Source organism: Ceratotherium simum, chromosome 19 (genome assembly GCF_057802395.1).
Source record: "Ceratotherium simum simum isolate JZ-2026a chromosome 19, ASM5780239v1, whole genome shotgun sequence".
In the NCBI taxonomy this organism is placed as follows: Eukaryota; Metazoa; Chordata; class Mammalia; order Perissodactyla; family Rhinocerotidae; genus Ceratotherium; species Ceratotherium simum.
Window position 1 is genome coordinate 49,130,025 of NC_141918.1, and position 24,260 is coordinate 49,154,284.

The window sequence follows — 24,260 nt, forward strand, 5'->3', positions numbered from 1 at the left end:
CACCATCTGTGTAGCACATGGGCTTTCTATGATTTGGCTATTTTTTCCACGTAGACAAAGTCTCAATTTAAGTTAGAGATTTTTTTTAAGAATATCAAAACATGACAAAAGTGAACACTTAATACTCTATGGTTCATTTTTCCTTTAAAACCCTGTCCCCAGTAAATAATACTAATTAAAGTGTAAATACCAATATTAACATAAGTACATTTATGAAATAAATGATATATTTACCAATGTGCATAATTTTATAAATTTTTATAAAAGTCTAGTGTTTGCATATAGTTCTGCCATAAATTCATCTATGAAGGATTGTTTGGGTGCATATTATATCACTTTTCTGGCTGTTTCCACTCATTTTGCGTGTTTAATTCACGACTGGTAAAGAATTATCAAGAAAATAATTGAAAAATAGTGCAGTTAAAGCAGGGTGACTTATTGTTATGCTCCAAAATAGGTCAATATCTCCTGGAATCACTGCCCCCTTTCTGTGAAAATGGTCTGGTACCATGGAAACACAACCATAAGGGGAAACAAACTCTGGAATATTTTATTTCGGTGCTGTCTGAACATTCTGCATTGGTTTATATATTGATGAAAACCCCTAGGTGTTTTCATTTACCTTTTTGCTAAGGCAATCTATACTTTCTGCTAAGTGGTTTAGAGACTTCAATCTCACCTGGAAGGGCAGTTTGTCTCTAAGAATTCGCTTTTGAAAAGAACGTAAGGCGGTTTGTTCAGAATTAGAATTATCTTGTGTGTATAAGAACCGCAGAGCAACTCAGATGAAGAGATATTTCCACCTGTGCCCACTCAGTTTTTTTTGTTTTCCTTCTTTGGCTTTGTATACATTTTGAAAACATTTTCATGTAAATTGTGTCCCTTTCCTCTGCAAGCTCCTCTTTTTTCGTTGAACAGAATCATAAGTCTTTTATAGGGTATAGAATGTAAATTTTCAGGTAAGTAGAATATTGATGAGAATAAAATGCATGATCTTATTGTTCATCCAAGCACCAAGTGGTAGGTGTAAGAAAAATATTTTCATTTTCCTTTCACTAATTTCCCTCTGATGACCGGGTTTAAACAGAGAATGTTATTTGTTTTATTGTTTATTAAAATATGAACCATTTGGATTAGAAAAATTCAATAACCAATCTGTAATTTTCTGTGGGGTGAACTATAGCAAAAGCTACAGGAGATATAAAAGAGAAGCATAACATCTCTTGGAGAAGCTCACAATAAAACATGTGTCTTAAGAGAATTGAACTAAAATGTAAAGAGAATTTGAAGGCACAAAATACCACACTTGATTTTGGAAGCTTCAAGAACATATTAAAAGAAGTAGTATTTATAATAGATTTTAAGTAGTATATTGAAGGATTTTTACTGGTGGAGATAGTAGAAAATTATATGAGGAAAACCTTAGAAACAGAAAACACAAGGCATGTTGAAGAACTAGTAAGTAAGAGAGTTTAGAGCATGAAATTCGAATAGAATTTTGTAATTGCAGATGAAAATGAATGGGCAAATGGAGGCCGTATTGTGGAAATCCTTGAATACTAGTCTAAGAAATTGCTATTTAATTTTCTATGTAATGAGGAAACAGTACAAGTTTTTATTTTAAAAAAAAAAAAAAGGTTGGGCCGGCCCCGTGGCTTGGTGGTTAAGTGCGCGCGTTCCGATGCTGGTGGCCCGGGTTCGGATCCCGGGTGCGCACCGAGGCACCACTTCTCCGTCCATCCTGAGGCCGAGTCCCACATACAGCAACTAGAAGGATGTGCAGCTATGACATACAACTATCTACTGGGGCTTTGGGGGGAAAAAATAAATAAATAAAATCTTTAAAAAAAAAAAAAGGTTAATGGATCAAAGACACACTTTAGAAAGACGATTATTAGTTAAGTATAAAATGAATTGAAACAGACAAATAAGAAAAGTGAAGAGATTGGTTAAAAAGCTATTGCACTAGCTTAGGCAAAAGACAATTAGAACCTGAAGGTAGGTAATAGTAACAAGGATGGAGACAAGAGGTTGGATGTGAGAAAATTGCTGAATGCAGCTCTACAGAACTGATAACTAAGTAGATATGAGGGTTTAGGGCCAGGCAGGAGTTGAAGCCAGAGGTTTTCAGCCAGGTTGACCCCCAAAATGATGGTGCCATTAACCGAAACAGGGAAACCAGGAGAGAGCTGCTGCAGAATAAAGACAATTTATGTTTCAAATAGGTTCAAACTGATATGAAGGGTCTGTCTGAATGGAAATATGAAAATAGCTGCAGGAAATGGAAATCTGAAAATTGGAAAGGCAGATGAAGGAAGAGATATGTTAATAAATGAATTAAAGTTGGATAGGATTTCCCAGGGTAATGTTACCCAAGGGGAGCACATGGAAGGAAGGAAAGATAGGACTGCCTACATCAGGGGAGCCGGAAGAGAAGGAAAAGCCCAGACAGGAGCTGTCAGGGAGGCAATGGAGCTGAGGCCACACTGCCTCTGACACCACAACAGAGAAGAGCAGCAGTGAATGAGCATCAGATGCTGCTTTCTCAAGGGAGACTGAGGACATATGGCGGCAATTCACTGTGAGGGTCATTGATGAATTTTGATAATCAAGAGTGAAGCAGACATTCAGTTACAAGGGTGTAAGTTATAGCTTTAAGAAGTTACAAGAAGGAAGAAAAAGTACTAACTTGAAACATTAGCAGGATCAATAAAAAAGTGTGTTTTCGTTTCTGTTTTATACGATTAGTATAATTTAATTATATATTTTATGCAAAGAACCCTGTGAGAATCAAAATACCAATTCAACGTGGCTAGTTCAGTGGCTTTCCAACTTTATTGATCACAACCACTGTAAGAAATACTTTTTTTACATCATAACCTGGTACACAAAAAACTTGTGTGTGTAGATATCTAAATATCTATAGTATATACTTAAATCTATAGCTATATTAATAGATAATACTATATCAAAGATAGATAATATAAATATATAATTATAATTATATGATTATATTGTATAATAATATCTATATTATGGTATATAATACTCAATTTTATTCCATTTTATGCTCTTGCATTATTGGAAGAAATTTTAGTCAAAGCCCACTAAAGTGATCTCATGACCCACTAATATCACCACCTAAAGCTTGGAACATTAATTAACAAAAGCAAAGACCTATGTATAGTGAGAGGAGAAGGATTAAAATGCAAACGAAGACACCAGCCAGGGCAAAGAAGAGAGGCACTTATGCCCGAGATAGAAAACTAGATTCTGAAATATGGGTGGAGGAGGCTGAGCCTGTCTCTCTTCAGTGACTTCAACCTGTGAGTTAATGAAAAGGAAGGGTAAAGCGTGGTGAATGATTACGAACTCATTTCCACGCAGTAGTTCAAGTCTTCAAGATCTCTTTCCAACTTTTAACCATTATGACAGTGCAGCACTGCTCACGACCCACAGGGGTTGCCACTGTCCACCCAAGAAAAAGTCAGGTATTTTAGCAGAGTATTAGAAACCCTCTACAGGTGAGCATGGACCACCTTTCCAGGCTCAGTGCTCTCTCCTCCCTTCTGCAGTGATGCTAAATTTGAGTTTCTTGCTCTTCTCCAAACATTCTCAGCAATTTTTGCCAGACGGAGAAAGACAAAACTGCATGGTTTCATTTATGTGTGGAATATTAAAAAAAACAAAAAATATGAACTCATAGAAACAGAGTGTAGAATGGTGGTTGCTTGGGAGGCAGAGTGGGGGAAATTGGAAGAGGCTGGTAAAAGGTTACAAACTATCAGTTATAAGATGAATGAGGTCTAAGGATCTAAAGTAGAACATGGTGACCAGAGTTGATAATACTTTATTGTATAATTTTATTGTATGGTATATTGTATATACAAAATGTATTGTATACTTGTGTTCTCACCAAAAAAAATAAAAAACAAGGTAAATATGTGAGATGATAGACGTGTTAATTAACTAGATGGCTGGAGTTCTTTCACAATGTATACATATATCAAATCATCACGGGTACACTTTAAATATATTATAATTTTATTTGCCAATTATACTTCAATAAAGCTGAAGAAAGCACAAATAGATATATAATGTGATACCAGATAGTGAAAGTGCTACTAGAAAAAAAACAACAACCTCAGAGAACTTAGAGTGACTGGGGTGCCATTTTAGATAGGGTAGTCAATGGAGATCTTCACAAATAGATGAGGCTTGTGCAGAGACTTGAATAAAGTAATGGAGAGAGCCATGTGACCATCTGGAGGAAGAACAGTCCAGCCAGAGGAAAAAGCGAGTGCACTGACCCGGAGACAGGCCCATGCTTGGCCTGTGCTTAGCAGACAGCAAGGATCCAGGGCAGTGGGAGGAGAGGGAAGGAGGGAGAAGGTGGCAGGAGAAGGAGTCAGGGAAGCCGCACTGGGTAATGAAATGTCCAGAAGGCTAAAAATCTTCCAGTGGCAAGAGCTGGCTTGGAACAGGATAATGCAATGATGTTCGTGATGGCAACTCCAGCAGCCTTTGCAGGTAGAACATATGTGGAATGTGACAGAAAGAAAGAGATAAAGTTGACTCTGGTTTATGGCAGAGCAAGTGGAAGCACAGAGTGGCCATTGACTAGGATGAGGAAAATTATAGAAAGGTCAGTGGTTATCTTTTGGAGAGGGGAGCTCAGTTTTAGATCTGTTAGAGTAGATGCGATATTTAAAGACCTTAAGACTGAGTGAGATCATTTAGGCGAGAGAGGAGAGGACAGGATAGGGGAAATGTGAAGACTGAACAGTGAAACACCTTAAGAGGTCAAGGGCATGACATGACGTAGATCCAGCAAAGGAGACTGAAAAGCAGCAACCAGTGAACTGGGATTAAAAACCAGGAGGAAGTGGTGTCCCAGAAGCCAATTCATATCCACGGTATCCATGGGGGACGACACAGAGTAGCAGACTTCAAATCTTAGAAATTCTGTTGAGGCAAGTTTGGAATCAGCAGACATAAGGAAATGTGAAAGATGGCCACCAAGAGAAAGCACAAGGATTTCTGTGTGGCGTGGCAGACAATATGAGAATTGAGAGCAGATGAGGGAGTTAAGAGCCAAGAGTAAACTCTAACCTCAAGTAGGATGTGATTCCTACTTCCTCTTTCATAAATAAGTGATATACGGAAAAGATTCAATCCACCATAATACTATAATTTTAAAAAGTTTACATCAACCATTCCAGGAGAATTATAACATCCCTGCATAGTAATTGAAACAGATATGTTACTGTAAAGGAATATAATTGAATGATGTTAGCTCTCCAGAGTTTCACTTGAAATGTCTAAAAATCTGTTTCCAAGTGCCCATATATGTATATGAGTGTGTGTGTATATATATATGTATGTGTGTTTGTGTGTGTGTATGTGTGTACAGATGCACTCAGCAGCAAGCTTTAAATTAAAGAGCTAAAGTCTTGCCAGAATGTGTCAATTATGTGTTTGTGGGTCTATTTTTGTGAAGGGAAAAAATAAATTTGTTGGATAATGAGTTTGTGAGTAGTAGATCAATTTGTTCACAGATTTTGCAAAGGTTCGAGTTTATTTCTCATTCGTGTACTATTGATTGAATGCATTAGAAAGCGGTTAAAATAGAGTCCTCATGGCACCTGACCAACAGGAGTTGTGGCTCTGGTCTATACACTTCATTGCTTTTTCAGTATCATCTGGCTTAGCAGACCAAAAGAAAGAAAAATGATGTCTGCAGCATTACTATTTTGCAACAAATATATATGTTTTTTGTTCCTAAGTTTCCAGTGCACCATGCAGTTTTATCCAATGGGAATACAGCACTATTTACATTTGAGAGAAGTTTGTAACAACCCCCAAACTCCATGTTATTATAGTTGAGTTTTCAAGTCTTGTCAAGTCTTTCCTTTGTAAGATAAGGTGATCAGAAATCCTGGAGCAAGCCTGACTGGCTGTGGTCTACCAGTGTTGTGGTGAAAACAGGGCAAGTTAGATAAGACCTACTTACTAGAAAAGATCATAAAATTGTCAGAAAACTGTATTCATTTTCATGTAGAAAGCTTTCCCTTCTCCTTTCCTCGTACTAAATCACATTACTTTGTGCTTAAAGCAAAATGTAATCTGAAATCCATATGTAAATTAGAAAACACACTCTTTTATTTTAAGTGAAACGTTTATTCACTCTTCCTGTGTTGAAGTGCCAGTGGCAATTTGGGCCGAGTTTTCAGAAAAAAATTGTATAACGTTTATGCTTCTTTTTTTTTTACCTGAAAGATATTCATAATATTCTACTGTCAGACAAACGTGCATGAATTCTAGTCATCTTTTTCTTTTGATTCATGAAAAATAGGAGACTTCTGTTGGATGTTTAATATTTTCATGGTTGTCATATAATTATTAAAATTTCCAAATTTTAACATGGTCAGTGTGATGCTTTGTTAAGTCATCAGAAACCAACCATATTTATTTGTTGATTATTACTGGCAGTGTTTAGTTGTGATTTCCGCCCCCCCACACCCTGTGTAGGATCACATAAATAATTAAAAATGTGGCCTTTAAAACCAACTAAAAATAAGTTCCAATCATCTAGATAATGCATAGGATTACTTAAATTTATAAAATAAATAGGTTAAAAGACTTTTTCCAATCTTTTCTTTTCTGATTCAGTTTCAGCCCTTCTTGTGTCATGGACGGCCTTGACGATTACCGCTGCACAGCCTGCCCCCGGGGGTATGAAGGCCAGTACTGTGAACGGTATGAGCATCGTGATCCATAGAGATATGATACATAGAGATCATGTAATAAAGGATCACAGTAGGAAAGTATTCATTATTTCCATATTCTCTAGTAGTTTATATGCTTTCAAAACTATTTCTACATCTTTAGACTTTCTCCAAAGTAGTTGCGTACTTCCGTCTTATGTTTAGACTTTCTCAAAGATTCCAAATTATTTCACAATTATATAATTTATGTTTTATACATATATATGTATAAATATATATATATAGAGAGAGAGTTTTACAAGAACAAATAAATCACATCAATTTCCACAAGCTTGTTAGTAGTTAACAATAATAAAAAGCTGACCACACATAATTCTTATTTTAGTTCACAGGAAAATATTGGCTAGCACTAACTGCATGCACATCACTGTTCAGAGCACTATGGCACTACACCAGCCAGTGAATACATGATTCAGAATATAGATGGTACCATGCACACTTAATCAGAACAACCTGAACAATAAAGTGTTTGTTATTCAGTTCTCCATTTCAACAGGTGAACAATATTATTTTAATGCTTCCTCTCACTGTATTTTTTACAAAATCTGATAATGCACATATGTAGCTATTAAATTGAATACTAACTGTAATACAAATGGTTAATTAAGAAACACAATTCCTTGGAGCCAGCCTGCTGGGGTAGTGGTTAAGTTCGCGTGCCCTGCTTCGGCGGCCCAGGGTTCAGAGGTTCGGATCCCGGGCACAGACCTACACCCTGCTCATTAAACCATGCTGTGGCAGTGTCCCACATACAAAATAGAGGAAGACTGAAACAGACGTTAGCTCAGAGACAATCTTCCTCACGCAAAAAGAGGAAGATTGGCAACAGATGATAGCTCAGGGCCAATCTTCCTCACCAAAAGAAAGAAAGAAAGAAAGAAAAAACACAATTCCAGACTGACTGTCTAGTAAGATATTGTAATTAATATTTTCTGGATTCATACATTCTATATGATCAGTATCCTGGATATTCAAGCTTATCATCACCACTTTTAGTATGTTTTAGGTATTATCTTTAAAGTAACAGAGAGTAGTTAATATTAACTATTAACATTATACACATATGATAATTTTAGCACAATTGATAACAGCATGAAGTTTTATAAAGACCTATGAACACAGCCTAGCTCCACCAACTCAGCTGGGTGCCATTTTTCTCATCTACAACATCAGATTAGCTGATGTTCTACCTACTTTAACTAACATTGTGAAGATCCAGTGTGTAGAGCATACTGTTGGTGCTCCACCTAATCACCCACACAGGAGCCTCCTCTCCCAAAAGAGGGGCAAAAAGGCCTCAGAATTTACCCCTTCTTCCTCCAGTAGTCCATAGCCATTAACTAAGTAGTGTGAGAGTACCAAAATCCAGCTCCTTTGCCCCAAAGCTGAACAAATTTTGAGATGTTATTCATGTTCCAGAGCTTTCTAAGGAATCAGGCTGGGCTATCACCTGGAATCACATCCTTGCTCGGATTCTTTCTTTCCCACGTCCTGCTTCACTCATTCCTTTGCTGGATTCTTCCAAGATCACTTCCTTAAATTATGAATCTCTTTGCAAAAATAAACCAATATTAATTAATTTTATCATCACCCATTTAAGAATCTTCTTTTGACCTAACCAGCAACGGTAGTTTAATAATGGAAATAGATAGGTTAATACTACATAATTAAACTTAAGTTTTATAAATTCCAATGCAGTTTCTCTAAGCTTGCAAACTATATTTCCAAATAATTCTGTGCATGGTAACTCTAAACAAAATAGCTAATATTGCATATATATAACGGTGCATTCACAATCTCCATGCCAACAGAAATCAGCAGCAATTAAACAACTCAAAACAACACAAAATCCAAAACTATTACCATTTGTTTTGGAAATGATATATACATCATTTAAATAATATATTTTTTAATGTCCACCAGTGTGCTTTAGTATTCATGCTTAGGCTAATATTCATTTCATGCCCTTGTAAACACCAGTGGAATGATCCCTGGATACCAAGGGGATTATCTTCAGTAATTTATGAAAAAATATTTGATAGTATAGCTACATTTATAAATTGGAGTTACCACTATCTACAAAAGTGTCTATATAGAAAAGACTGGAAGGGTACACTGAAGTGACAATTATTGTCTTAAGGCAGAGTGATTACAGAAGTTTTTTTTTAATATCCATTAATGTTTAATCAATAAGAGTTGAAAGTTTATATAGCATATAGATGAGCAAGGTCCTACACTATCAAACGTGAATGGCTTGAATTGTTTTTGCAGTTCTCAAATGTTGTTACAGCTTTAAATTTATCATCTCTAACATAAGTGATCACGTTATATTTCCCTGAAAAACAGCTTTTATTCAGCTAAATTAAACCAAAGGTCTTGATTAAATTTTTATTGTAACCTTCCAAATAAATTTGTTCCATTTCTGAGAGCTTCTTAAATAATTTAAACCACCTTATGACCTACCCAAACTCAGCTCAGGTTTAAAACTGCTTAAATGTCTTGAGTGTCCCTGAATGGAGAAACCCCTCCCCATGCTTTATCTTTGTTACTCTTGTAATAAACTCTTTGAGCATTAATCAATCTGAACCTGCTTACAATAGAATTCTTTCACCCACAAATGTTAAAAAACAATTTAAGTGGACTTATTTAAATGATACTCTTTTGAACACTTGTAATATTTCATTGGAAGTAAATAACAATTAAAACCACAAATGTATAAAAGCTTAATGTTACAGATCATTTTTTTCTTGCTTTGCCTTTTCTAACCAGCACAGGATGAAGTAACTTTCACAATTAGCCATGCAAATTTCCACAATCCCAGGCCATGAAAGATGGTCCAGGATTATCTGGCCAGTGTTTATAACTTTTGGCTTCAACCTCTTACTGTCTTTCAACATCCTCCCATACTTGCCTCTTGAACAAAAATTCTGACTGTTGATTATATTTAGGCTGACTATATATATAATTTATTGTCAAATCCAGGATACTCTAAGGAGAGACAGGAAGTGTTTTTAATAATTAAGCCAGGACAACAGGTAATCTGGGACCATCCTGGGTAAACCAGAGCATATGGTCTTCTTAGTGTCTTGTAAAGTTACCAAACTTCCAGTCCCATAACCCATAGTGATATATACTTAAGTGAATGGATGCAGGGATGGGTGGATGAGTCGATGAATTGATTGCATTTTGGATTAATTCAGTTGGATTTCCTAATTTCTTAAATTGGTGCTATATATTCTATTTGATTAACATTAACCCATTTCCACGGATACACAATGAAAAATCCATCTTGAGGAAGATTTGGTACAAAGGAAATACCAATAAAATTAAATAGAAAATCTAGTAGTTTATTGCCACTTAACTTGATTCTTTTTGCTCACTAGTAAAATTAGTGGATTGATTTGTTTGCTCATTTCAACCTCTAAAATGCATGAATCTAGGAAAGCCCAGGAGTCAATATATAATTTTATTCATTTCCAATTAAAAAATAAGACTTCAAAAAAAAGTTTGTGATCTAGAACAGTGGTGGGCAAACTATGGCCCACAAAATTTGGCCCATTGCCTGATTCTGTATGGCGCTCAAGCTAAGAATGGTTACAGGCAAACATTTACAATTGATTTGATGATGATAGGAAGCAGTCAATTTGAACACTAGTTAAGCAAATTTAATACCTCAACAAGAATTACATTCTTCTCATTAATAGATTGGTTTTACATTAGTAGATAATTATTACAAAATAATTTGTACTCAATTATTATTATTATGTTTTGAATTCCACCAACCAAAAAAATGTTTGAAAATATATTCCTCTCTCATGGCATGATTTTGATTTTGCCTCTTGACCTGCATAGCCTCAAATATTTACTATCTGGCTCCTTACAGGAAAAGTTTGCTGACCCCTGATCTATTGACTCTTGGTATCAGTTTTGTTTCATTCAAAACAAAATACACACAACAACAACGACAACTGAGAGACATGACTTATCATGAATCTCCTTTGCTTTGTCACTGTCTAAATCCAGGTGCGCCCCTGGCTACACGGGCAGCCCAAGCAGCCCTGGAGGCTCCTGCCAAGAATGTGAGTGTGACCCCCATGGCTCGCTGCCTGTCCCCTGTGACCCCGTCACGGGGCTCTGCACGTGCCGGCCCGGAGCCACGGGGCGGAAGTGTGACGGCTGCGAGCGCTGGCATGCGCGCGAGAGCACGGAGTGTGTTTGTACGTATACTAACTTAGCTGTCAGTTCTGGGGCCTTGGTTCCATTTCGGTCTCATTTCCAGTGAGAAAGACTGCCTTTTTTTTTTTTTTTCTTTGTTTGCAGTAGCTAGTGCTACTCTTCGTCCTTTCTGACACCATCTAGCCACCTTCTGCTGTTCACCTGCTGTTTTTGTCTCCATCCTGCTGAGCGAAGAACAGCTGAGAAAATCCTCAGCAGGCTTTAGTCAGTTCCTTGAAGACCTACAGCAAAGCTCCTGGAGGCATACTTTAGTTTATTTTGTCCATCTCAGAGTTGGCACTTTTAACTAAAATTGGCATAGCCTTTGTGACAGATTAAAGACCTGGGTTTATTAAATTTTTTAGAATCCTCCTGAATTTGTAATCAGCTGGACAGACACTTTAAGTCTTGAATTACAACTGACTTTTCATTTCCTAGCTTTTACAGGAATCCATGGGCAGACTATTTTGTAACTTGCTCTTGAACTACAGAACCTCGAAGCAGTGATGATGAACTCAAGTATTTTTACTCACATGTACTATAAATGGAGAGCAGTTTGTTCTCTCTCTCTCTCTCTCTCTTTTTAACTGCTTCTGGCTTCAGTAATGCCATATTGAAAGTACATCAAATAGCAGCAGCTAAATATAATTCTTGGATTTTATATAAATTCTAATCTAAAATAGGTTATTTATAAATTTAGGGAGGGACTGTTATGTTATGGTATTCTTTTTCTTGACGGAATTTACGTTAGTGGTCTTAATTCTTTCTAACAAATAGGAATGTAAAATATTTTGGTACCTTTTATTTCAATATTTACCTATTTTAATGTGTTTACGCATGCCAGTATTTCTGGTTTTAACATCGTGTGTGTGTCTAAATCTTAACAGTGTTTTAATTAGAATTTTTGTTTGTGCTCTAGTTTTGTAAGTTATCTCGAAAACTAATCTGGCTTTTAAAATGTGGCGAAAGGTTAAGACTGGGTGTGTTTGGGAATATAGGTTTTTAAATTATTTTTTCTATACATTTCAACTATCTTTAATGAAAATGTATCACATTTAAAGTAAAAATAAATATCAAGGTTGATGGGAGGGGAGAGATTGAACGTAATATGTAATATACATTTACATCATCACATTCAGTTATTGGTATACACATATTCACTCTTTTCAAGTATAATGGCATATTTCAATGATAATGAAGTAGACTTCCAATGTCATCCAACTAGTTTTAATATTGTTTTCAAGTTAAATTATTAACATGGGTATATTTAGCTAGATAATCTATAGATAGTCCTAATGTAAACACTAATCTAAAGTCTTGAATTTAAATCCTCAATTTTATTAACTATCCAGAAGTAAACTTAAAATACAGAGACCACATTTGATGTGAAGCACAAAATATGACACTAACACATTAAAATCTGTGAAAGATAAAATAATGGGATTATTTTCTGAACATTTACTTTAAAAGGGATTGTCCTTCTGCCCATCAAAAACAATGGCTCTAAGTTCTTATTCTGTTGATGATTAATACTTTATATATAATAATATATTATATATATTTATATTTATATAATAAGAAGAAAACTCAACTCATTTTTTTTCCCTGTCACATTGGTGGATTTTAAATCTCCCGGTGATAACAAAAGTGCCAATCCTCCAGTTACAAAGTTACACCAGCCTTATAATGTTCATTTGCATTATTCTTGTCCCGAAGGGAAATGTATTTTCAACCACTATACCTGATATTCAGTTCAGTTGCTATGTCTGGGAAGTATTAATATTCTTCTGGAGGATTAAATAATAGTGATTTTTCTTGTACAAAAAAAGTGTTATGGGGATTTTTTTGCTATTTAGACACGTTTTCTAAAGTGTTTATAATTATTTTATAAAGAAATATATTTCTTTTATATTTATAGGATATTTATAATAAATATTTTCATTTTATAAATGCTGTGTAGATTTTCCTCATGATGCTCTTAAATATTAGTGATTTTTACTTATGTCTAGGAATGTTTTCTCTTTACACTTTATTAGGTTAACCATAAGAATTGTGACATAGAGTATATTCCAACTTGTCTTCTTTTCTCATCTTTTACTGTTTCCTGTTTTGGGAAATTATGTCACGGTTCTATCACACTAGCCTTTCCTAAGACTCAGTTTCCACTTCTCTTTTTGAAATGAGATAGTAAAACAAGACACAAGTGAGGACATAACTCTGACTTATTCTCAATTCTCTTTTTAATATCTTTCTAGATCCTTAAACCATATTAGAGCAAGAGACCAAAGAATGGATTCACCTGGCCCGTTTGATCTACAGGGCCTGTTTTATCACATGTGACTTTAGTGGGATTTTCTCAGGCCCGTGGGTGGGAGTGGATGGAGGTAGCCTGGTTCTGTCAAGAGGATACGCGTATAGTAAGAGATATGTCTTCCGAGAAAAGCTTCTTCTGAGCTTAGAGCCATGTTATCTCAATAAAGAATAAAGACAAAATGATGCTGGTTGTTAAAATGGTGCTAACTATAAAAAATAAGATGTTTCTCCTGTATTCTTCTATAACACTCAGTTCAGTAGCATGTATTATATAATTACTTTTGCTCTCTTTGGTTAATTCTCTAGAAAACACAATTTATTTTGGCCCACATTGTGGATTTGTATATCCAAAAAATGCATGATAAATGACCTAGACATGATCATTATGTTATCTCAGGTGAGCTGCGTATTGATGAATCTGTATACTCAGTGTAAAGTTAGGTTATGCTCTTAAGTTATTTAACAAAAGATATAAAATGGGCTGTAGAGATCGGGCAACACAGAGCAAATGCAGAAATCAAGGAACAGCTTCCCTTGACCACCTAAGTCCCTGAAAGAGCTACCACAGACAATTGCCAGTGAGTATCTAGGGTTTTATTGGATCTAAAATGGTGAATTTCTTGCAGGACACAGGCCTTTTATTTATGGGGCTTCCATTACTATCATGAAGAATTTACACAAAAGATCTGTGCCTTTAACAGGAAATATTTAGACACCAGAGTCTCTCACAGTTAGTGAGCCAAATTCAACCCACCAAGATTACTCACCCCACCAAGCAGAGTCAGTGCCTGGGCACCCCCAACCCATGTATCTGCCTCCAGATTCCAGGCATTCCCTAAGCCCCTTTACCACGCATGGCTCATCAGAACAGTACTTTTTTAAAGGCTCACCTGTATTGAGAGCTTACCATTTGCCAGACACTATGTTAAACACTTTATATGCTGTTCTTTTAATTCTTGCAACATCCCTATACATTGTTCTCTCTACTGTGTGATAACAAAACTGAATTTAGGTGATTTAAGTCACTTTTCCAAGGTTCACAGTGACTTTTCAACAGAGCTATGATTTGAACCTAGGTCTGTCTTGCAAATCTTACTTTCTTAACCTCTGTGCTGACTGCCAATGCAAGATACAGAAAGCAAACATAGTTTTCCCAATATATTCAACATTAATTAATTCAGTTCTTTATTTATTTACTTCTTCTGGGCTTGGAGCCCACGTAGCCTCAATGAATAATAAAGATAAAATGGGCCAAAGATACAAAATTTTAAATTTTAAATTGACATTATAATGTCAATAAGTACACATTTTTTTCTGCTAACCATTGAGACTCTCCTCTAAGATTTAAAACATTATAGTAGTTATGATAGATTGTTGTTCATCAGAGATTTCTTTTTATTGAGGTCACATTGGTTTGTAATGTGTAAATTTCAGGTCTACATAATTTTATTTCAGCTTCTGTATAAATTGCATCGTGTTCACCACCAAAAGTCTAGTTTCTGTCCGCCACCATACATATGTGCGCCTTTACCCACTTCAGCTTCCCTTCACCTCCTTCCCCTCTGGTCACCACCAACCTGTTTTCTGTATCTGTGTGTTTGTTTGTTGATTTATCTTCCAATATGAATGAAATCATACAGTATTTGTCTTTATCGATCTGACTTATTTCACTTAGCATAGTACCCTTAAGGTCCATCCAGGTTGTCACAAATGGCATGATTTCATTTTTTACAGCTGAGTAGCATTCCATTATATATATATATACCACATATACCACACATATACCACATTTCTCTATCCATTCATCCATTGATGTGCATTTCCAAGTCTCGGCTATTGTGAATAATACTGTGATGAATATAAGGGTGCATGTATCTTTTTGAATTAGTGTTTTCATATTCTTTGGATAAATACCCAGAAGTGTAATAGCTGGATCATACGGTATTTCTATTTTTAGTTTTTTGAGACATCTCTATACTGTTTTGCATAGTGGCTGCACCAGTTTTCATCAGAGACTTTTAAGTGGAGTCCTGCCCTCTATGCACGGGAAAAGACACACGAGTTAAGTGCTCAGACTTCCTTCCCTGCTGTTTTAGTTTTTCCTAATAGGAATAATTTGGCACAGCTCTGCAATGTGTGCTTCCCTTATGCATTTCAGTGAGTTGTGAAGAGCTGTTTAATGGACTTTCCAAATCAGGACTTCTCCTTAGTAAGTTAGGTTAATACAAATCCAACCTCTTCTTTCAACCCTCATCCATAATTTACGTGTCATTTTATAAAATGAGAACAACCATCTGCCCTTCTGAAATTTGAGACCGAGCAAGAAAGCCATTATTTCTTTAATAGTAAAGTTTTGTATTGTGAAACACAAAACTTGGATTTGTTCATGTCCTGTTTCCTACAGACTCGTAGTTAACACAGAACAACTCATGTGATGTTTAAAATAGATTACGAATGGCATAGTAAAATATATTACTCTCCTAGAGAACAGAAATTAAAATTAGTAGCTGTTGGCAACATGTATTCCATAAAGAGTGCCTGAAATATCGTTTTATAAATATCACATTGATGCTTCCTATTTTTTTCATTGCATAGAACATATTAGGAATATATCAGCTTCATTATTTATAGTCACAGTTTGTCTAAAATATAACATTTAAGATGATGTTTTGCTTGCAGATGTTGCCAAAGCAATCATGAAGTGTGTTTTTTACCTGCAACCTAAAGTAAGCCGAGCTAAAAGTGGTGATGCACCTTAACTCTGTAAAATACACACCTTCCAGCCACTGAGGTCTGAAGGTTTAGCCTATGTTGATACCCATCTGCAGAGACGCAGTCAAGATTACTGTTTTGAATGGCCATTTGCCGCCAAGGATCTTATCACAATAATGTGGGGGCCCTTAGACCTCACCACTAGATCACTGCTGTCTTCTTATCATCAAAGATGATTGTAATGGCAGTTATTGGTCCCCTATGTGAGGGCAGGGACAAAATAGTGGAATGTGGTTGATCACTGTAAAGAAAACGGGGCTTTCTATAATAGAAGATGATAAAAAAACATCAGTTGACCTCCAGATGCCATTTAATGAGCTTTGGCTTTGCTTTTTGGACATGTGGTCACCCTCCATCCTGGCCCCTTAAATGCCATCCTCTCTCTGCCTCCACTTAATCCCCAAGTACTAGCTCCTATTGAAAGGCCAGCCTGTCTACTGTAGTTTTATACATCTCTGAGCCGCGGCATGCTGTTCAAATCCAGGCGTCAGGGAATCTGTAAAAGCAACTTCTGTTCATCCTTTTCGCGCCTTCTCTGCGTCTGCTTTGTCAGTAAAAGATGCTTTGAGTTTCTTGTTGTCAACCTTCTCAGCATTGGTCCAGGCTAATAACGTTGTAGAACAGCAACTATCACTCTGATTCTAGACAATTTTCCTGGTTGTTGGCGATCCGTCTCAGCGGTTTGTATATCACGTTGAGAAAGCTGTTCTGTTAATGGATTAAGGAGTTATGTTGTTGAATTGTCATGTACAGGAGGCTGACACTGTTTCCTTTACTTTCAGTCAGGCTTCATTTTAAGAGTAAACTCCATTTGATTACAATTTTCACTCTGCTCAATCCAGGAAGTTTACTGTCCTTGAAGAACAATAAAATCACATGATTTTAAAGTCAGAAGAAGTAAGATTGTTTAATCATCTCCTTGTCTGTGATGTCCCTGAAACAGACCATTTCCTGGTGCCCAGAAGCCTGCTTTTGTGAAGTGGCTCTAGAAGGTTTGAATCCTGGCTGGCCACATACAAGTTTTGTGACATATTATATTATTTAACTTTTCTAAACCTCATTTCATCATCTATAAAATGGAAATAAAATACTACATACATATATGCAAAGTATCTAAGCATAATAGATGCTTGATAAATTCTAGCCATTATTATCATCATGGTTATCATCATAAAGCATTATGTTTTGTGTAGCTCATTAGTTTTTGATGAAATATTTAGGTTAGGCTGAATTCTGGTTCTTTATAATTGTCTGTAATTCTAGGCTCTTCAAGTCACTGAAAACCTCTTTTATGACCACCTTACATTTTCTCATCTCTTTAAGTTCTTTACATGGCAATATTTATAGATTCATAAGTATTCTGATTGTGATGATTTTTCTCATCTTTAAAATGAGGATATTAATATTACTTCATAGAATTGCTGTGAACATTAGATGAGATAGTGATGGCAAGAGATAACATATTGCCTGCTATGTAGTGAATATTGCGTAGACAAAAGCTATTATCCCGCTATTGTTTATAGTACTTTCAAAGTTTGCATTTGTTTTTTGAAAAGCTACACCATGCTTGAGCATGTACATGTACGTATATTTATGTACGGAATTTTGTTTAACATATATATTAAATAAAATTTGTATATAAATATAAAAACTAAAATTAAGATACAAAAATTTATAGTATATATAACGTAAATTTTATATATAAATTATATACACATGTATATGTCACAACTTGGTACTTGAACAAATTCATCAGCCTCATCAAAGCCTACAGAATACCTTCCCCTTAATTCAAAGAAATAACGAGCAAAAAAAAGCCTTCTTAACCAGTTTAAAACCAAATTTTTGTTTTAGGAGATACTTATTTATATATAATAGCCCTAAATATGTGTTAATCTGAAAGTTTCTTCTTGAAGGGGAAAGAGAGAAATATACAATCCATACCCCTGAACTATCAGTAGCCTTAATGTGGAGGAGTTAAATTGAAACATGCATATTAGGACACAGATTTTACCTTTTGTTAAAAGTGTGTATTTACGCATTTTGTCCCCATTTGATTAGAGCAGACAGTTTATGTGTCTTTACCTAAAATTGGTTAATAGGCTTGGCCTTTTCAAAAATGCTCAATGCACTCATTACAGCTTCAGCTCCTTTGGTTTGGATGCAGTGTGTGAATTTTTTGTGACAGGAAGCCAGGAGTTATTATGCATGGGGGACTCTGGTAGAAATGCAGTATTTTGTACTAATTGCTAACAGAAAGCTCTGTAATCTCGGCTGCATGATTTGCCCCTTACATGTGCCCAGCTATTATGATCTGAATTTAGTACTGCATTTGTTAATATTAGACACAAATTTATCCTGACGCTTTTATAGGCAAAGCCTCAGAAACATTTAGTCATGTAAAATATAATCACAGTCTTGAAATATTTGCTTTTGCTCCCATGTATTTTAGGCAGGATCTCACTTTATAACCTTATCTCTATTGCTGAATAGAATGGTTTGGAGGGGTTCTTTTTGGGGTCCTGATCATAAGATAGGTGTTAATTTATGCTGAGCAGTTATTGCACCCTAATCAAAGAACAATTGTTTACATAATGTGGATATTCCATGTCTCTATAAACTCTTCAAATCTTCCCTATCATAGTGAATTAAATGTGGTTTTAATTTACAGCCTGTTCTCAGTGTTTGCTGCCAGACATTTCAGACTTTTTGAGGGCAAATAAAAGTAGCTTGTGGTGTAACAAAAATATTTTGTGTCAGAATAAAATAGCAAACCATTATGTAGAGGGCACATTTCCCCCATGTGTTTATCTTATAACTGCATGAACTAGACTTATACAGAAGCTTTGAAAAATCCCCATGGCTGTGATATTCATAAGTCTTTCTGACTCATTTGGACAGATGTTAGTATATTACTTGGAGCATACCATAAAACTTACCTTCCACTTATGGAAATGTGCTTGTACTTTGTTCCCCAAAAAGCAAATACAGAGACCATAAGACATGGGATAATAGTAGACCTTTGGACACAGAGACATAAAATGGAATGTATGAGTCCTTGAAAGAGCAATTAAATACATTTTCATTTCAGCAACTGAAGATGAGGAGCCAAAACAGATGGGCAGGGGGTAGAATAAATGAGAGAAAAATCAGTATTCCTCATGCCTCTTGGCATTCTAGCTCACCAATTTACTCTGTAGTATATTATACTAAATCAGACCTAGTTTTGCATTCCAGTCCCTGATTTATTCTTGTATGAAGTAAAAACTGAGAAAACTTTTCCCTGGAAATTTCTGGAACCATCAGTAAGGAGCCTCCAGCCATACCATTATCAATGAGCAGTCTCAATTCCTGGCTTGGAAATAGGTAGGTTATAAATTATAAACAATTAGAGAAAGGGCTAGCAAAGGATTCCTGAAGAACATACTGCCCTAAAAAGCATGGTGAGACGTCATGTTATCAAGTATCTTTTGAGATCTTGAAAGTGAAAAAAGAACATATTGCTTGCTTACATCTTGAGAACATCTGCCCAAAATACAGCTTCACTAGAAGCTGAATGGAACTTTGGAAACAATAATGAACTTGGACTTAGTGGAGAAGGAACCAACATATTCTTCATAACTTTTAATAAAATTAAGAATTGTTACTAATACTTGTTTTTAACCTATGAATTGCAACTTGTAAGTCTCTGATCTGAATCCACACTCTAAACCTCAGATACAAAACTTGGGAAAGTATCTCAGTTGTCTATTGCTGCCACTCCAAAATTCAATAGCTTAAAAAAACGACTGTATATGTCCTCAAGATTCTGTAGGTTGGCAATTTGGACTGGGCTCCATTGGATAGTTCTTTTGCTATCATGCCTGGGGCGTCCCAGGTGGCCTCGTTCACATGATAGGGGCTCGGCTGGAATGGTCGGGCTTGCCTTTCTCTCACTCATGTTGCCTCTCTTGCTCAAGGAGGCTAGCCTGGGATTGTTCACAAGACAGCGGGGTTCCAAGAATGTGGAACCAGAAACTACAAAACCCCTTGAAGCTGAGGCTCAAGAGTCACACAGTGTCCCTCTGACACTCTCTGTGTCAGCCCAGACTCAAGGGGAGGGAAATACACTCTACCTCTTAATGGGGGGAGCAGCAAAGAGATGGTAACCATTTTTAATCCACCCCAGAAACGAACACTGCCTTTATCTGGTCAGTAACTCATCCTAGTTGTTTCTTTCTTGATAATGTTATGTATCTCTTTTCTTCCCCTCCATCCCTGCATTGCAATAACTCTTTCCCGGGTTAAAACTGAATTACCTCCTGCAGGTATCATAATAGTCATCTCCTTGGCATTAGTCAGTCTCTGCCTCTCTAATCACAAGGCAATTTTCTCTCTCTAACCATTGTTTTTGTGCTATTCTCCTGTTCTTCACACATCTGTGTGGTTCTCCATTTTCTATCACATATCAGGTTCTCACATTCAGACCTTTCTTATTTGGCCAATCTCTCTCTCTCTCTCAGTCCTCTCCTTCTAACTCCATGATCTTCTCCAAAATATTTTTTTCTCTTCTTTCACAAAGATAGTAGTAAACAAATATTTATTGATTATTTACTATGCGCAAGACACTTTTCTAGGCACTGTGACCAAAGGTGATTAGAATCCCTTCTCTGGTGAGAAAGAAACAATATAAATAAATAAATAAGGTAATAAAATAGGCCATATGTGGATGAGTGTTGAGATAACAAGACAAAAGGAATGCAGTAGTGACTGGTGGGGACAGTAATTTCAGAGTCATAATGGCCTTCCCTTCCAAGGAAGTAACAGTTGAGGACTTGACCTGAACATCCAGAAGCCACAAAAGGAAAGGTGGAGGGAGGAGTGTTCTAGGCAGAGGAGACAGTAAGCAAGATGACATCTTCCAAACTCTTGCTTCCTGTAGGACTGAGCATCCCTCAATTTTATCGTCTGGTCCAGTGGTTCTAAACCCTGGCTGCATGATAGGATCATCTAGAATCCTTTAAAAATACTGATGCCTGGGGCTTACCACAGAGCCATGTAATCAGATTCTCTGGAGGTGGGGAAGGGAAGCATCTGGGTATCAGTATTTTATAAATCCCCATATGATTCCAGTATGCAGCCAAAATTGAGAACCACTGACCTACAGCAGTGCTTTTCAAACATTAACGTGCGTGGATCACATGGGACTCTTTCTAAAACGCAGATTCTAGTTAACTAGATCTGGGGTGGGCCCAAGATTTTGCATTTCTAGTTAGCCCCCAGGTGATGCTGCCCACCTGGTTGCTACTCAAAATGTAGTACACAGACCAGAATTATCAGTATTCACCTGGAAGCTTGTTAGAATAGCACATTCTCGATCAGAGAATCAGAAACTAGGAGTTTCACTCACCTCTTGAATCAGAAACACGGAAGGTAAGGCCCACCCTTCTGTGATTTAAGAAAGTCCTTCAGGTGATTCCGAGACCCACTAGAGTTGGAGAACCAGACTGTGTCTTGGTGTTTAAACATAGTCAACTTGGCACCTAATTGTGTTCCAGGTTGTGTTTGCTGTAACTGTTTCATGGAGACAGGTCTGTTGAAGCTTCTCAAGCACTTGCATTGAACTGAGGGTATGAAGCCACAATGCTTTCTTCCTTTGACGCGATTTCCATGCAGAGCGAATCCTCTTCCATTCTGGTTAGAAGAGGAAGAGATACAGCTCTAGTTCTAAACTTCAGCTCCTGCTTCCAAAGTCTGTTTGTTCACTCAGCGTGTAAGGCGCCAGGAGCTTGCAGAGCCCCTGCAGGGGACGCTCTACAGTGGCAGGTGTCACCTGCAAAGAGCTGATGTATTAAAAGCCCTGCTGGGGCAGTTTATTCCCTCTGAAGGGGTACAGTAACTCCCCTCTAACTGCTGTCCTATCAAAAACTCACCCTCTATACTACTTCCCTTTGTTTACAAGCCTCAGTTAATGGTTTTCTCTCCATTAGGCAGCTCAGGGGAGTGCTGTTTAGAGAACTAATTGAATTCTTGCCAATTTTGGGCATGATCCAAAGCTGCTTCAAATCTCTGTATTTTCCATGTTCTGTATTTTCCTCTCTTTTAACATGTGTACAGTTTTAATACCTCTATCTGCAGAATGTAAGCTAGAAATTATAACTGCATACATGAATGCTATTGTAAATATGATAGTACATACTCCTTGGCATGGAGAAGCCACACATCATTACTCTGATGCAAAGAGTAAAAAAAAAGTTTTTTTAACTAAAAACTTCAAACTGGATATGTATATTTTTTAAATCCTCCAAAAGAATCAATATATTTTAATTTTAGAAACAGTACTATTTTTGAGATTAATTTGATAATGAAGAGACAACAATCCATTTTTTCTCTCCACCAATTCTACCACCAGCCCCCTCCACCACCAGCAAATTCCAACAGTCCTTTCTAATCATTGGAAAGAATGTAAGTAGAACATCAGCATTCTTAGCTACTTAAAGAATAAAGTTGTCCTGGCCATTGGCAATGATTTATCCACAAGACAGGGTTAGGTTAATCATGAAAGCAGGAATTTGTGGGACTGCATCTAATCAGGGGTGCTAATGTGTTAAAAGACTGAAGAGAAAGAGTTGGCAAGTAAATAAGTAAACAAATAATATCATCATGAGGAAAAGAACCCAATTTATAAAACGAAAAGTTCTTTCTTTTGACTTTTAAAAAAATAATTCTTCTCAATAGATGTCAAGCTAAAAAGTTACAGTTTTTGGATATGTCATACATAATGTATGTGGAGGCCCAATGCTGTAGATTCTCTACAGTGCAAAGTGGCACAGCACAGTTGCGTACATTTTTAGACTCTGGAATATGTTTTATGCCCTAACTAAGATATCCTCTAGGTTGCTCATGTTGGAATTTCTGGGGCATTTATAATGTTATATTCTATGTCTTACCTCTCCTTTAAGACTTTTGCGATATACTCATTTCCCCCAAATTCATCGGCTCCTCCTCTTTCGTTCCTTGTTTATATCATCATCCATATTTCAGGTTCTGGGTGACAGGCATGTCTGCTTTTTTGTTGTTCTTTTCATATTTTTTCAGCTGTCATCCATTCGAAAGCGTTAATTATCTGAGATGAGTAGCATCATCTTTCACAGAATTATACTCGGGCCATAAAATATTTTATAGCTGAAATCTTTGAACATCTGCCTGGGATGCTTAGCAGAAGTAAATATTTTTTGTCGTTTCTGTTTCACAGTCTGTGGCGATGAATGCACGGGCCTTCTTCTCGGTGACTTGGCTCGCCTGGAGCAGATGGCCATGAGCATGAACCTCACTGGCCCGCTGCCTGCTCCATATAAAACCCTGTATGGTCTTGAAAATGTGACTCAGGAACTGAAGGTAGGTTGGAGCGGCAACAGCAAGAGCCGGGAAAAGATAACAGAAACTCCCCAAGGGGTCGTGGCCATAACTGGTAAATGCTGTTCCCATTGCCCCAAATCAAGATAAGCAGCCATTAGGGAAATTCAGAGACTTTCTAAACCAGTGTTTTTCAGACTTGAGAATTATAACATACAAATTGCTAGTAAGAGAAAAGAGGCTTATGCACCCCTCTGTTTGGTCTAAATCAATTTTATTATGCTACTTAAATATGTGCACACATAAAATCAGGTATGAACTCTGTATACTTATAGCTCTATAAAATCAGAACAAATTAATCCTTACAAAAGCCTAAAAACCAATAAAATTCAAATTAAAAACGTTAATATAAAATAACAGATGATTTTTGCTGAAAGCAAATTGCTACTTGCCACAAGAATATGATCCTGACTCCTTCCCCGCGGGCTCTTGCATCAGTGTGTTACATGTGGTAGCTCATTTCTCCTGCCCTTCCACAATCGGAACCAGAGAGCTCCTTGCAAGGAGTCCCGACACGACATTTGGCATCACTCGACAAGTTTGCATGATTTATGTGCTCAATCTGCCATATGATCAAACACACATGCACTTGTAGGTGCTGAGATCCAGTGGTCATATTCCTCTCTCAGGTGCCCCAGCCTGGGTTCCAGACATGCTTGCATTAACATTTAAGTTCCTGTCAAAATGAAAATGCAAGATTAAAATTTTGCACTAAAGAACAGTAGACCTTTGAAAAAACTTCAGTAAGAACTAATTTGAGAAACACTATTCTAAAAC

General features: G+C 36.6%; 1 protein-coding gene across 1 annotated transcript in view; it reads left to right on the plus strand.

Annotated features, from left to right (window-relative positions):
- LAMA2 (laminin subunit alpha 2) overlaps positions 1–24,260 on the plus strand; it is a 575,531-nt gene that overhangs the window by 418,100 nt on the left and 133,171 nt on the right. Inside the window, exons 31-33 of the mRNA XM_087444077.1 lie at positions 6,673–6,759; positions 10,812–11,005; positions 23,323–23,465. Coding sequence (XP_087300203.1) covers positions 6,673–6,759; positions 10,812–11,005; positions 23,323–23,465 — 424 coding nt within the window. The remainder of the gene's footprint in view (positions 1–6,672; positions 6,760–10,811; positions 11,006–23,322; positions 23,466–24,260) is intronic.